Source organism: Pipistrellus kuhlii, unplaced genomic scaffold (genome assembly GCF_014108245.1).
Source record: "Pipistrellus kuhlii isolate mPipKuh1 unplaced genomic scaffold, mPipKuh1.p scaffold_m20_p_12, whole genome shotgun sequence".
Classification (NCBI taxonomy): Eukaryota; Metazoa; Chordata; class Mammalia; order Chiroptera; family Vespertilionidae; genus Pipistrellus; species Pipistrellus kuhlii.
Genome location: NW_023425427.1, coordinates 5,628,920 through 5,645,235, shown reverse-complemented (window position 1 = coordinate 5,645,235; position 16,316 = coordinate 5,628,920). Strand labels below are relative to the sequence as shown.

The following is a 16,316-nucleotide window of genomic DNA, read 5'->3' as shown; positions in this document are numbered from 1 at the left end:
AGTTCAAATCCCAGCTCTGCTTACCATGTGACCCTGGGCAACAAGCCTGACCTCTGTGGGCCTCCATTCTGTAACCTGAGACCATGTGGTATGTACCCCTGAGAGAGGACTGAATGAAGTAGCATGAGCAATACATCTTGTTTATCTGGCCCACAGTAACACCTAGGAGAGTTATTACATATATTTAGCATATAAAGGTAGGGATGCACAAAACCCCCAAACAAGGCTGAGTGGATGTCATCACTTAGCCGATGCACTGCTGTCCTGCCTGTCACCCTCCCTGTCACCCTCCAGTGTCTTTTCCGACTTCCTGCTAATGGGCCAGGTGGTGCACTGGTACTGATTTCCCAAAGCGCCTCACCTCACCTCAAGCAATAATATAACCACACCTGGCATGCAATCCTAAAAGGTAAAAGACAGCAGTGTGGAAGAGAGATACTTTATAGGCATGACGGTGTGAAATTCATGAAAATGAGGCCTCTGACATTTGCCAAAGAATTTTAGGTTTGACCAGAGCCAATCCACATCACTTGGACTCACAGGACCAATTCTCAACCTGGAGTTCCTTCCTCGACTTCTGGTTCAAAGAATGGGGTTTGTGTCACACCTATTTGATATTTTCAGGGTTTCTTTGGTTTTTGAGGAAGTGTCTGAAAAACTTACCCATTTCATATTTAAATGGCTTAAATTCTACAGAGACACGAGGGGTAACCATAAGGTCAAAAGATAAACCATAACTTTCACATCAGGTGAATCATTTCCTTGGGAGGCTGTACACAGAATCTAACAGTGTGGCTATTGCTTAAAACAGTAAATTCTCTTTTTTAAAGAATATATTTTTATTGAAACATCAATAAAGGGAAAGACAGAAACATCCATGATGAGAGAGAATCACTGATTTGGCTGCCTCCTGCACGCCCCCAATAGGATCGAGTCTGCCACCAGGCATGTACCCTGACCAGGAATTGAACTGTGGCCTTCTGGTTCATAGGTCAATTCTCATCCACTGAGCCGTGCTGACCGGGCTAAAACAGTAAATTCTTAAAATGGTACCTGTGACTATTGGAGCTGGAAGGGATCTGTGACAGCCAAGTAAAGTCCCTTCCTCTTGTATGTAGGACCTGTTGGATAAAGTCACATCTCTAAGCACATACAGTCTTCCGGAGAGCCGAGGGCTGTACAGTGAGGACCTTACCCATCACACTTCCACTTACTGGCAGAGGTTAAGAGGAGACAGTAGGTTCCTCAACTCTCAGTCCAGTGATGCCATTCTGTCCATATTTTCTTCCAGATCACCCAGCTCAAGTATTTAGTAGCACAGGGGATTTGAGTTTTTTTTACATAGCCCAAAATAATTTGGAATTAGGTCTGGTGTCTTAAATGAGCTAGATAAAGAAATAAATATCTCTCTGCAAAAGAATAGCCATTTTCTTAATAAAATGAAAAAGATTTTCTACAGTTAACAATAAAGGGAGAATCTTCACTTTGAAGAGATAGCCTGATCTCAAGTCTCCCAATCCTCCTTTTCTGATGCTTCTCACTGAATGACAACTCACTGTGGTAATATCCTGCCACCAGCCCCTCCCTTTCACAGTAGGACCCCAGTGTTTCCACACAGCCTTCTCCTGTGGGCACCAGAACACCTACAGCTGATACCCAGCTGGCCCATCACTATGTCTTAACCCTTTGCACTCCGAACCATTCTGGACATTGGCTACCAGCTACTCGATGCTACTTGCGGCGGAAACGTGCGTTGAATTAACTCAATTCCCCGTAATCACTAATAAACTGCAATGTCCCCCCTGAGAGGGGACATCCGAGTGATATGCTAGAATTCTGATGTCCCCTGAGAGGGGACAGCGGAGTGCAAAGGGTTAATATCTACATCTTCCCAGTACAAGGCTCAGTGCCAGGCACATGGCAAGTGCTCAATAAAAGTTTGTTGCATGAGTATACTAATAATCGGACTCAGATCTATTAGACAAACTCATCTCCTTACTTTTACTTCTTATATATAACCCCTCTAAATCCTTATTTTGTACTTTACTTGTTCTGTGTTCTTTCATATGCAGAAAAATGCAAATCAGGTTTCATTTTGAAAAGAAACCTACTAGAAGAGGTAGTTCTAAAACATTCTAAATATGTATATTTTGGTTTGATGTGGTAGGATGCAGAAACTCAGGGAATTACAGTCATTTTCCCAACATGACTTCTGAACTACTCAGGGCTCAGATGAAAAGGCATATATTTCTATCGCATTTCCATCTTGTATCTTAGCTTTTGTCCCCTCCCTGAAGGGATGCTCCCCAGTACCCCAAGGCATTTCAACAGTTCTCAAATGGCAACACTGACCAAATGATTGTGGCTCCTTGGAGAACTCTGTAAAGATTACAGATCCAATCTAGGACCAGGCAGGAAGGAATGCTGTCATCAATTAGCAATGCCTGCTATTGCCATTCTTAAGTTCATCTATGCTAAAGGACAAGATGATAGAACTTTTTTGGACAGGTCAACAAGTCAACTTTGTTAGTGCCTTTTCAGGGACTGGCCTTCCATTTCCTTTATATCCCAAGGAGTATCTAGAATGTAAGGTCTATGAAAGCAGGAACCTTGTCTATTTTTATCCTCAGGGGGTTAATTCCAGCACCTCAACTAAAACTTAATAACTTACAGGAACTCAAAAGTATTTGTTGAATTAATGAATGAATAGTTCAAGGAGCATAGGCTTTAGTGAAAAACAGATCTATGTTCAAATCTTGGTTCTGTCACAATGGTGTGAACCTCAGGGAGATATTGTACCTCTCTGAGCCTCAGTTTTCTCATCTATAAAATGGAACAAATAATGCTTAATTTTAGAGAATACTTAAAAACAAAACATGATCACATAAAAACAAAACATGAGAAAGTAGTGCCCAGCAACACCGTAGACACTCAATATACATTGGCTTTCTTCCTACCACAAGGGAAATAATGGAGCCTACAGATTTTTTTTTTTTTTCATTTGCTTTCTTCAAATCATGCTGTGGTTTTTTTACTCCCTTCTTTTCTTTCCCATCATTAACTCTAGCTGCAGGCAAGTTTATGGAAAGCAGCAACTATGTGTATCATTTATCAAGCGGGACACATGTTAAACAAATGCAACACAGTTTTCTGTCTCCAATGCATTTGAAAGGATTATGCATGTAAATCTGCATCGTGTCACTACAGCACGACACAGAAAAGCGCAGGTTTGGAAAGAAAGCCAACCGCATGTGAAACAGAAAGGAATTACATAAACACAGAGAGGATTAGCTCAGCATTTTGAAGCTCTGAACCTGGTACTCAATGGACAGCTTCTAAAATGAAGGAAGGAAATGTTTAGTTAAGACTATTTGTTTAATATATACACCAGATGAGATAAAGGAATTCAAAAGACAATGTAACTCACACTTCCTCATTCTGTCCTTGTAAAGAACCTCTCGACTGAGATGCTTGTAAAAGTTTTTTGTGGGTTTTTGTTTTGTTTTGTTTTTCTCCTTTAAAACCCACAGAATTTCAAGTTGGAAGGCAGAGATGCTTTGGTTGAAAAATGAAGATATGCTCCAACTTCCTAAGAAAAAAATTAAGCTGTTAATACCTCCTCCTACCTCATAAGATGCGCTGGTGGCCAATCACGCTTCTTCTGTGAATGCTATTTGCCATTTAATAACAGAAGTGGCTGGCTCTGAAAAGCAATCTGCCTGATGAGGTCTTCAAGCTGTGTAATTAGGAGTCTGTTCCCTGAATTGGCCTGCAGTGCCAATGGGAGTAGGTGAACCAGGCAGAGAGGCCTCGCAGTTCAGAGGGGGCCACGAAGGCAAAGAGTTGACTGTTCCCTTTTAGTCCACTTCTAGCTCCTCAGTAACACAAGGAATGAGAGCCACCCTTCCATCAACCTAATAACAAGTATTCATCCATTTGTGGAAAATCTACCGAGTGCTTCCATGTATGTGCCAGGCACCGTTTTAGGTGCTCAACACAATGAGTAAGTTAGATTTTTTGCATTCCAAGCTTACAATCTAGTGAATATGAGATGGGAAATAAAGATACAAATATATAATTATTAATAATGGTAAGTGCAATAAAGAAAAAGAACCGTGCTCTATAAGAGAGCTTAGTGTGGAGGAGGGGTTTAGATTGGGTAGATTAGGGAAGGTTTCCCTGAGAAAGTGACATTTAAGCTGTGACCCAACCAATGTCATCCCAATATATAAAAATAAATGTGTAAAATAAATCAATATAGATAGACAGATAGATATAGAGCAATTAGCCAGGCAATAATGTTCCAAGCAAAGGGCAGAGCCCCTGTACAGCCCTGAGGATGCAAAGGGTGTGTTGTGTCTAAGGAGCTGAAAGACCAATGTAGCTAGAGCAGTGTGTTAGGATGACAGTGGCACAAGACTGGAGACACTGGGAGGCATAGGTAGGGGCACATCATACAAAGCATTCGAAGCCACAGTAATCTTTCTCTTTAATACTACTTGAATGGGGGGGATGAGGACAAATATGTGATACCGTAGTAAATAAAGTAATTAAAAAAAATACTACTTGTTCAATTAATACATTTAAAGCATGGGACATTAATACATTTAAAGCATGGGAACAACATAATCCAAGGTATATTTTAAATAGTCCACTCTGGCTGCAGTATGGAGAAGGGAAGGGGGGGGGGGATATTAAAAAAAAACACATGATCTGAACGTGTTCACAGCAAGGGCTTTTTTCTTACTCTATACCTCTAATCCAGTCTGCCAAATCTAGCATGCTCACCTTTGGTCTATGTCTTTGGGGCAGACGCACTGAAACAGACCATTGGAACAGGAAGGGACTTCAGATTCCTTCACCTCACATTAACAACAAATGAGGAAATGGAAGCCCCGAGAGTGGAGCAAGGTCAAACACCAGCTAGCAATGGAGACGGGCCTGAGTTCCAGTTCCTCCAGGACTTCAAATCCAGGTCCATTCCCACTGGACCACTAAGAAGCCCTTCTCTACCTCAACTAGACTTAATATCACAGCCCCAAGGTGCCAACAATAATGCAGCCCACCTTCCAGGCTGCGAAGCACTGTGCTCTGGGCAATATTCTGCAATGGTCAGTCCAGTGTGAAAGGAATGTGACCTCCAGGATCTGCTCCAAACACTAATGCAGAGGTCTCAAACTAATGGCTCGTTAATGTGGTTTTTTCCTCACAATCTTAAAAAAATGAATCAGTTATCAATATTTAACGAGAATTGTATATAAAAATTTGGATTATTGGCTTCTTCTGAAAATAAAAATCATAATACCTGGTTATGCTGATTGCCAGGCCTACATTTCTGCTCGCTCCATACAGGGCACAGGCTCCCCGGTTTACCACAGTCCCTTCCACGTTGGCCAAGCGCCAACCCCTACATCGCCACTATTGTTTTTCATAGATGGGGCCTGTTGCAGTAGTCAAATTATTTACCTAGCTTCTACAGTGTTTACCAGAAAAGGAATTTAGAAACAGGAAAAAACTTTTCCTTCTCCCTAAGTTTCCTCCATTATGCCTTCTCTCTTGTTTCATCCCAAGCTGGAGGGAAAACCTCCTGCTGCCTTGACCCAGCCCCCTCCATTCCAAAAGACAGGATGAATAAGGACCTTGTGAGGAAGGCCACCTTACCTCTGGGAAGCTGGCCATGTTCACCAAGATCAGCTGTGGCGACTTCATGGAGATCTGGCCAATCTGGTTTAAAGCCAGCTTTCCATCAGCAGTTACCACAGTGATATGATCAAGGGATCCTAAAAAAAAAAAATAATAATAATAATTATAGAGTCTTAGAATTCAGAAGGACCTTAGAAGCCCCACACGTCCCTATCTCCTTCAGATTCAACTAATAGTTTGGGTCCCTTATCAATGTGGCAAGACATTCCAGGGGCTGTCACAGGACAGCAGTGACTCGTGATGGGAAGAGCTTCGATATATTGAGAAAACAAGGCTGGAATTCCTATCAGCAACCCGGGTGGCCAACCATCCTCGTGTGCCTGGGCCTAACAGGTTTCCTGTGACATAGAACTTTCATAACTAAAACTGGAAAGATTTGGTCACCTCTCCAGCAACTTTGCCATTTACTAACCATGAAACCTCAGGAAAGTTACTTATCTTCTCTATATCTTGGTGTCCAACTCACTAAAACAATGACCACCTTACAGGATTAAAGTGAGATTTATAGCTAAATATAAACAATCAAGTGTGTAAGCACCAAAAAAAATGAGCACATAAAAAGGATATCTCTTATTAACCCTTAGTTCTTATAACTACTCTGTAGCACTTTATTACAATCCACTTTACAGAGAGAAAATGAGACTTGGGAGCTAACAAAAAACACTCAAGAGCCAAGCTTCTGAAGGCTTGGGTTGGAGTAGGGTGGGGCTAGGTGGAAGGGAAGAGGGGAGAAAATAAGGGATGTCTTTAATAATGTCAACACAACAACAACAACAACAACACCTTAAAAAAAAACCAAGCCTCAAACTCAGGTATGCTAAATTCTGATTCCAGTCAAGGTTCTTCCCCTTTTACCGAGGAACTCAAATTTGGCTGTGTGTCAGAATCGCCAGGGAGCTTTTTCATTTAGATTCCTTGGCCCCACCCCAGAGATCCCAATTCTATAAGGGGTTGGGAGCCTGTGATTTAAGGGGAGCCTATAATTTTTTTAAGATTACCACATGATTCTGACATGCAGCCATGTTTGAAACTCTTTCCTTATACCACCCACCTTGATTTGGTACTTAGATCTTCTTTAGAAAAAAACCAAACACACACACCAACTATTAACACTTAACTGTTACCCTGGGTCTGATCTTCTTCCACCTCTGAATTCTAGAAAACCCTGGGCAAAATTTTCAGAAACCCAATAAGGCAAGCAAATAAAGCCATAGTTACAGATAGAAAAGGGGCATTATTTAAAATCCCTAGTTTCCTATTTAAATGAGAACTAGAGGGAAGGGGGGGGGGGGGGGGGATCATACTATTAACAGTAAGAAACACTCATGGGAAAGGGGGTGGTACGGAAGGGGTCTTTTAAACAAATGGAGAATTGTTAAAATAATGTAGTACCACAGTATGGCCCAAAGATCTAAGTAGAAGTACTCAACCAGATTCAATATCATCACAAAGAGAAAGTGGTTGATACCATTGGCTTTACTCCAGAAAAGCTCAACAGGTATAATAGCAAAAGTTTCCTTCATTCTAAAGACAAATGTCCTGGGTTCAAGTACTATAATAACTCTGTCACCTCATGATTGTGTGACCTTGAGAAGCTCTTCAACCTTTTCTGTGTCTGTGTCCTGATCTCTAAATGGGGCATAAAATTGTACTTATCTCAGAGGGTTGCTTGAGGATTAAATGAAAGCGTTTACAGAAAGCATTTATAACTGTGTCCTAGAATATGTAAGTGCCCAATAAATGATAATTATTATTACTTCTTGACTTTCCTTTATTTTACCCAAACTAATCTATTTATAATTTCTCTAATAGAGTCTATTCTTTCTTGCCTCAAGACCTTTAGCATAATATATTTTTCCTTGTCTGTTCAGATAACTCCTGATCATTCTTTAACACTCAGTTATAATAGCTTCTTTTAAATATATTTATATTTTTATTTATTACAGAGAGGAAGGGAGAGGGAGAGAGAGAAACATAAATGATTAGAAAGAATCATTCATTGGTTGCCTCTTGCACATCTCCCACTGGGGACTGAGCCTACAATCCAGGCATGTGCCCTGACCAGGAATCGAACTGTGACTTCTAATAGTTTCTAATCTCAGACCTCCTAAACTGTGACCTCTAATAGTTTCTTATCTGACCTCCTAAACTGTATAACAAACCCCTTCATGAGTTCCCAAACATCTTATGCATCTATAATAATGATAGCCAATATTTGCTGAATACTTACTAAACTGTATTACAAACCCCTTCTAAACTGTATTAAAACCCCTTCATGAGTTCCCAAACATCTTATGCATCTATAATAATGATAACCAATATTTGCTGAACACTTACTATGAGCAAGAAATTGTGCTAAAAGTGTCTACAATTGATTTGTTTTTATTATCACAAAAACCCTGAGATAGTTCCACCATTTTACAGATGAGGAAATGAAGGCACAGAGAGTAACTTGCTCCAGGTAACAAGAGCTCTTAATAATGGAGCTTGAATTCAAACCCAGGACTGACCAACTCCTAGCTAAGGTCTTCACTCTGCTTTACTATAGTTTTACACATTTTGGATTAAGTCTGTTCCTTCGAATTAGGGCTATGGGAAAGTGGGGAGAATGTCTTTTTTGTATCGACAGCACCTATTAATCAGCACAAAACAAGTGCTCAGTAATGCTTTGATGAATAAATAAATGTATATATGCATGGATGAATGAGAGAGAGCAAGAATGGACAAACGAATAAAAGTGTTTAGGCATAGTTTAGACAACTATTAAAAACAATCAACTACCTTAAGATAGAAACTGTTGGTAGACAGATGAAGGTGTAAGAAGAAAAGTGCCTGCTGGTTCAGATAGTAATGAAAGATGATATAGAAGAATCTAGGAAAAAAAAAAAAAAAAAAAAAAAGTGCTTCATTCAGCCTGTTTCATCCAGTCTCTTCATGGCCCCAAGTTCTATAAAGAACGTTACACAAACATAACCCTCAAAAGGAAGAAGCAAAGAGGAAATACCAATGGGGGGCCTTTTGAAAATGGATCTTAATTCAGCCTTCCTGGTTTGCCTAAGATCCTCTGCCACTGAAGTCCCAACATGGGCTTTCCCAGTATGCGACGTGGTGTTCCCATTCTCTAAATCCATAGCGACTTAATATATCAAATCCTTTTCCCTCAATCTGTCCCCAGCGAGAATCTCCCTTAGCCTCATTCCTGCCCCTCATTTTCTCAGAGGTTAACTTTTAACAAATTACACTCCCACCCTCTTTCCAGGCCATCATCTTTTTAAGTTCAACAAGAGTGGAGCTTGCTGGCTAATTTTAAGTATCACATTTCTCCCTGAGCTCCTCTCAAACTACTCTCTGGTTTCGGCTGCAGAATGTTAACAGGCCAGAAAGCACAGGGGAAACAAAGCACTTTATCAGTTTCATACCTAAAATAATAAGCAAGTTTAAAATAAACAGTTGGGAGAGATTGAATGGCACGCTCTACTGTCAGCAAAAGCAGAATGCCCCAGTCTAAAGGTTGGCAAATGACGGAATGGTCTTCTGGTTTCACACTGGATCTTGTCGCTGAACTCAGGATGTTTCTGCTGGTGTTTATAAATGGAGCTGTGTATTTTTCACTTGGTTTTATTAAGAACGAGCTCATAAAATATTCTCTGGTTTCCTTATGAACTATCCAAACCAAGATGTGAATGGGAACCGCCCAAGCTCCCACAGATATCTTCAGAGGGGGTCCCAGGCTTGACTCTAGGATAATGACAATTTCCAAAAGGCCAATTTAACCGCAATTGGATTTTTCCTGCCTGCCTGCTTGTACCATTAGCTGACAACTCACTTCTTCCATCACATCTGCAAACAGTTCGCCTGGACAGTTCTGACATTTCCCACTTAGAAAAGCCACTTTCAGGAAGTTATTAACCCAAACGTAATCTTCCTGGTCAAACACAGGGGTACAGAAATGACTCAGGTGGGCAGGTTTGCTGCCAGTTGGTTCCCAGTAAGGGATAAGAATGGCCAAATAGGACAAATTGGAAAAAGTCAGACCAAAGACATCAGCTACTATGAGACTAAATACCTACAAACTTATATAGTTGTTTATTATCATCATCATAAAACTTCCAATTTTTTAAGAGTACTATGAGAGCAAAGAGCATGCCTGTTTTATTCACCACTGTGTACCAGTTCAATGCCTGGTTCATAGTAGACCAATATTTGCAGAATAGATAAATAAATGTTAATTATGTGCCAGTCACTGTGTCAGAACCATTACATATGCCACCTCACTTATTTTAATATGCACTCCAAAGCTATAAAGTAGGAATTAGACAAGGAAACGGAGGACCAGAAAAGGACAGTAACTGTCCATGGTCGCCAATTAGTAAGTGTCAAAGCTGGAACGAAAACACAGCTCTGCCAAAGCCAGGATCTTTCCCCCACACCCTTCTCCAAAATACTGGTTCAGTCACTAACCTGGTGAGGTCCTTATATTGACAGTCTTATTGAAATTATCCTTGAGTGCTTCCATCACAGACTTCATTTCTTCTTCCACCTCTTCCAAGTTGATTATATCCTCCACCAAGGCAGTGTTAAGATTCACTCTGGTTTGGGACTGTCCTTTTCCTTTGGCTAAAAGGTCAACATTCAATGAATAAAAGAATAGCAGACAGTAAACAGAGACAATAAACAATCAGTGAGGAAGTGCCTACTATGTGCAGGGCAAAATTCCAAGTGCTAGAAAATTACAGAGCATTATCACTGCCCTATTAAAAAATGTCTACATTTACTGAGTGTCTACTAGAGACCCAGCATGATGCTAAAAGCACTTTCTCAGATACTAGCGAAGGCACAGACTTTATACAGTGATACCCCAGGTGAAAATCCTGGCTATAATGCAAACTAGCCTTATGACCTTGGACATGTTACTCTACTTTTCTGAGCATCAGGTTCCTTATTTGTAAGACAGAGATAATATCTATATTGCTAGGATGCTACATGGATATAAATTAAGTAACTCAATTACATAAAAGAGCACTATCCACATGGCAGACACTCCATAAGTGAATTAATTCCTTGTTTTTCAGAAAAATAAACAGATGAGAAAGGTAAAATGATTTACCTAATATTATAAGGTCATGAAAGAGTAAAACCAAGATTTGGTTCCAGATCTTCCTAATTTTAAACCCATGAACTTTTCACTAAGCTGCTTCTATAAAGTCTAATCAGAGATACAGAAATAAATTAATTATAAAATAAATACTAAAACAAGGATATGCAAAGTATCTGATGGCTGGTACAAACAGAACAATAGTTCAGAAACATTTACCACCACCAATGGTAGTGACAATGGTTTATATTTTAGAAAACTGACAGCATTGTCTAAGCCCATGGTCAGCAAACTGTGGCTCGCGAGCCACATGCAGCTCTTTGGCCCCTTGAGTGTGGCTCTTCTACAAAATACCATGGCTTGGGCGAGTCTATTTTGAAGAGGTGGCATTAGAAGAAGTTTAAAAAATTTGGCTCTCAAAAGAAATTTCAATCGTTGTACTGTGGATATTTGGCTCTGTTGACTAATGAGTTTGCTGACCACTGGTCTAAACCATCATGGCAATTTTTCATATACATTCTGACCACTATGGTGAGTAATACAAATATTTTTGAAGAGTGAGGGAAGGAGAAAAATAGAAAAATATTTGAATAATATCCTACAGTTATTTATTTCTTAAATAATCAAAACATTTATTGAAATTCATTTACAACAAAGACTACTGAACATCTACCATGAGCTAGATTCTGTGCTTTTATATAGTGCATATCTCATTTATGTACCTCACATCTCCTCATTTGCAAAATGGTGACACCTGTGCTTCACTGGATAATTATAAGGATTAAATTATTAAATGTAGGTGAATTTTTAAAAAATTTAATACAACATACAAATCAAAGTTAATACTGTTGTTACTATTAAGAGGACATAAGTCTTCTATGCATTAATAATCTTTCAATGACTTGTTAATTTTCCTATTTACAGAAAAGGAAAGGTCTGCATGAAACCATATAAGGAAAGTCAATGAAAAAAATATTTAGCAGCATATTTCTAGCACCATCCTTGGGAGTGTTCTCCCTGACTCACCACTTCAAATAGCAGGTCTGTTTGACAATTTTCTGTCACTCATTTATTCAACAAAATTTTTTGAAGCATACTATATGTCAGGCTCTCTTAGATGCTAACCAAGAAAAATACAGCCCCTCCCCTCATTGGGTCCAGCATGGAAGACATATAATAAACAATAACCGAACCTACAATGAATTAACTAATTAATGAGTACTGTGCTAAGTACATCAAAGGTAAAATAACAGTGCGCACGAGTGCATGTAACAAGGGACCTGACCCAGTCTAAGAGGTCAGGGAAGGCTTCCCTGAGGAAGTGACATTTAAGCTGAGATCTGGGGTATATCAAAGTCTCATTCTTGGATGACACAAACCATTAAGATCATCCATCTAAATCCATAGCTCTAATACCCTTTACCCAACAACCTTCTGGTTTTAATTTTACTTCCAACATAGATCTTACTATAAGGAGAAAAATGGGTTGATCCCTGCCTCAAGCATTATGCCTTGAATTCTAAACTTAGAGAGAAATTAGGCATTTCTGAGCTATAGTTACATATGAGCAACATGATAATGAGAAAACAGACCCTAGGTTCTCTATCATTGTGACCTTTTAAGCTAATCAATTGTATTGTGTGAGAAACCATTTCCGCATGTGGCAAGTAGAGAAATTCAGTGTATCTCTGATGTTCTTCCAGCTATGATAATTCAAGGGCTAACTATAAGGGGTGAGGAGGTCAGATGTCTCTACCTTTGGCTTTCTTGGTAGCAAAATGACGGGTTGGTACAGCTGCACAGGCCACATATTGCCCGTGGTCAAACTGTCTTCCACTCACTGTCTTCAGCATAACTTCCGAAACAGGTCTGGTCAAGGCTGCAAGAGAATTGCAAAAGGCAGGATGGACCAAGCGGAAGCACCTTAAACCCAAGGCCATGACTGAAGGCAGTCCGTGTGAACATCTAAAAAGAATAAGACAGAAGGAAGATCTAAATAAAACAGGCTCTAGTACAACTTCAGAAAATAATCTGTATCAATTACCAAACAACTATAAACAGCTATTTGTTAGGCAACTTAAATACATGATCTCTAATCCTCCTCCCAACAGCCTCCAAGGAATTATGATTAGTCCCATTTTACAGGACAACGAAAGTAAGGCTCACAGAGATTGAAGTAACTGGCCCAGTCTGTAAGACTCTAAATCCCCATGCTCATTCCACTGCACCAAATGCTTCTTAGTACACAAGGAACACAGAGTTCAGCAAATGATGCTAATTAAATCCTTATCAGAGAAAAGGCACTACTATAAAAAGGGAGGGCAGAGCACTGGGAAAAAAAACTTTAAATAAGAAAACAATTTCAACAGGCATAAAACGACTGGAAAATTCACACGACAGCACTTAATTAAAAATTTCTTTGGTTCCTTATGCACTGATTACCAATTAGAATGCACTTTAATGTGAGTCTGAAACATGGTTGAGGTTTGAGGTCTGCCATATTATAGAATTAAAGCTCTGGAAAATGCCACCCTTTTCTGTGCTGACACAAGTTACACATTATACTTCTGACTGAGGTCTTTGACTATGGAAATATGCTAGAGTCTACAGCTACCTCTGGGATAAAACACGGTCCTAGCAAACTGACAAATGTGCTTCTGCCAATAATCTGGCTATTATTCATCTAGGAATTAAGGACAATTAGCCTCAAATACCTGGAAGCTACTGTCTTTGAAAATCAGTCTCATACTGCATTCAAACAAAACAAAATTTCATCCTAAAATTTCGATATAGTACAACAGCCTGAATAAGAACATGGGTTTTGCAACCAGAATGACTTGGAACCCACTGCCAGCTCCATTACTTACTAAATGTCCCTGAATATCACTGAACCTTGATTTCCTCAACTATCAAATGGGGATATAGCTATTTCTTAGGATTAGGAAGAATAAACGAGATTATGTGGATAAAACACTTGGCCCAGATCTAGTCGGTTTGGCTCAGAGGATAGAGCATCAGCCTATGAACTGAAAGGTCCCAGGTTCGATTCCGGCCAAGGGCACATGCCCGGGTTGTGGGCTCCATCCCCAGTAGGGGGCGTGCAGGAGGCAGCCAATCAATGTTTCTCTTTCATCATTGATGATTCTCTCTCTCTCCCTCTTTGCTTTTTTTAATCCTCTCTGAAATCAATAAAGAAATATATTATAAAAAAAAAACAAAAAAAAAAAAACTACAACAACAAAAAACACTTGGCCCAGTGGCTAACAGACAGCTGGAGCCCCCAAAGGGTATCTACTGATCACTTTGACACTTTTCCTTTCAAAGACTTCCAGGACAAGGTCAGACATAATAAAAAAATCTTGCATGTCACTACTGAGGTATTGGTAGCCCAGAGTCAGTCAGATCTGGATGTAAATTTCAACTTTGGGCAATTCACTCCATTTTCCTGGGTATAACTTCCCTCATCTGCAAAATGAGAAAAATATCCTGATCTTAAAATGAGATGGTGAATCGCTTCTCGGCCTTTTGGCTAAGATCAAGTGTAAAATGAGATGGTGAATACATGTAAAATACCTAACACAGTGCCAGGAACACAGCACCTGCTAAATAAAAGCTATCAATATCATTATTTTTTTTTAAGAGCAAATGAATAGCACAAAGGCAAATAACTTCTCCTGATGGGATTTTTAATAGCAAGAGATGCCAGTAATCAGTGTGTGAAGTCAGTAAAAATAGATCTGGACAAAAAAACAACAACAAACGAATAGCATTTCCTCTTCTTTGATTATTATCAATAGTTACTATTAATTGAGGTCTGGCCTGGGTTGCTTGCTTATCAGTATTTCACTAAATCCTTTTACTAATACCACAAAGAAAGTATAATAATCTCCATTTTACATATGTAGAAACTGAGGCTCAAAGACTTTGTCACTGTTTAAGGGCATGGAGCTAATAGCTCTGTTCTATTTCAGCAAAACTGTGCACAAAAGTTTGGCTCTAACTGAGATTTCTATATCTAGGTTTTTGCCTAATATAGCCAATTTGTAACCCACATAGCCATCCAAATATGGCTGTATAATAATGTGTGTGTTTTTGCTTTTTTTAATCTACAGGGTCTCAATCTGGCTACTCCATTTAAGACAGGTTTCCTGGTGTTCCTGTTGCAGGTCATAATACCAATCCAGAAAGCAACAGGAAATCAAAATGGGTTAGAAATAAACAACCTTTGCCAGAAAACACAACACCCAAAAGCAGACCCAGTACACGTGAACCGGAAGCCAACTCTATAAATAAACCACATTGCTGAAATGCTTAAGGCGTAGATTTTAATTGCACAGAAGTCAGGAAATTTCAAAGTAGAAGTTCAATAAAGGCAGTCCCTTGGACCCTTTACCTTGACATGCATATTGACACTCAGTTCAGCACAGATGAAGTCAAAAAAAAGCAACTGTTATGGGAGCCCAAGTATTATCCGACAAAATTAACCTATACTCAGAAAAACCGTGGCAGGAAGCATCTGGGCTTAGGACGCTGTGTTGAACTAGAATCTCAGCTCTCCTTGCCCCTCCCCTCCACCAACACTTACCAACTAGCTGTGTAACCTTGGGTAGACCATTTATCCCTTTTGAGCTACAGTATACGGTACACTGCATCTTTCTGCATCTTTGTCATAGTGATATTAATGAGCCTTTAAAAAGATAATTGTAACACTAATAATGAAACAATAGCTACTACTTAAATAGTGATAACTATATGCTGTGCTGCATACATGAACTCATTTGAGCCTTTCTATAGAACCTACTTGAACAATATCAGTTGAAATTCATGTAGTTATTTGATCATTGTCTAATTCCCTCCATGAGCCTAAAAGCACTACAAGGACTGGCCTATGGATGTCTTGCTCACTGCTGTATCCCCAGTGCCCAGCACAGTCCCTGGACACAGAAGACACTGAATAATGAAATGGATACATGAATGAAAGTCTAGAAAAATTAAGTCCTTGCCCAAGGTAACAATGCTGGCACCAGAATGAGAATCTAAGCTTCAGACAGCAGCTCCTGAGCGCTACTTCACAACACCGCTTGAATTAGCTTCTGGCTTGCCAATTTTTCACTTTAGATTGCAAGGCATGTCTTTCTCTAAATTCAGGGCCATGTAAAGTTATGTATAGGACCTGACTATCTATATACAGAATCAAGTCCCTGGCACAGCCAAAGGAAGGATAAGACACTTCCATAGGTGGAGGAGCTTTTGCCTAAGAGGTAGGAAGTCCGGGTTACAACATTCCTCTCTCAGCATTCTCTGCCAACCACCCTCTTTAGATTCATAACCACCGTGTATCCAAAAAGCACTTGTGGCAGCTCTACTACTGACTTGTGGCTTGTTTTAAGTCACTTCTTATCCCTAGGTTTTGTTTGCCTCAACTACCTTTCCAATTATAAAACTCTCCACGATTCTGAGAAATGCAATAGAATGTGGTGAAAGGAAAAAGGCACCAAACTTAAGAGAAGACCTGGAA

At 39.7% G+C, this 16,316-nt stretch overlaps 1 protein-coding gene across 4 annotated transcripts in view; it reads right to left on the bottom strand.

Annotated features, from left to right (window-relative positions):
- Positions 1-16,316, bottom strand: part of MRRF (mitochondrial ribosome recycling factor) — a 39,736-nt gene that overhangs the window by 22,642 nt on the left and 778 nt on the right. For 2 of the 4 annotated variants that reach the window (XM_036432904.2, XM_045579887.1), the window contains exons 2-4: positions 12,555-12,763; positions 10,165-10,320; positions 5,662-5,780 (exon numbers count right to left, since the gene is read on the bottom strand). In XM_036432904.2, coding sequence (XP_036288797.1) covers positions 5,662-5,780; positions 10,165-10,320; positions 12,555-12,738 — 459 coding nt within the window. In that variant the 5' untranslated portion in view covers positions 12,739-12,763. Of the gene's footprint in view, positions 1-5,661; positions 5,781-10,164; positions 10,321-10,810; positions 10,910-12,554; positions 12,764-16,316 lie in introns of those variants that run through there. The other 2 variants (XM_036432908.1, XM_036432907.1) reach the window with 2 other exon arrangements.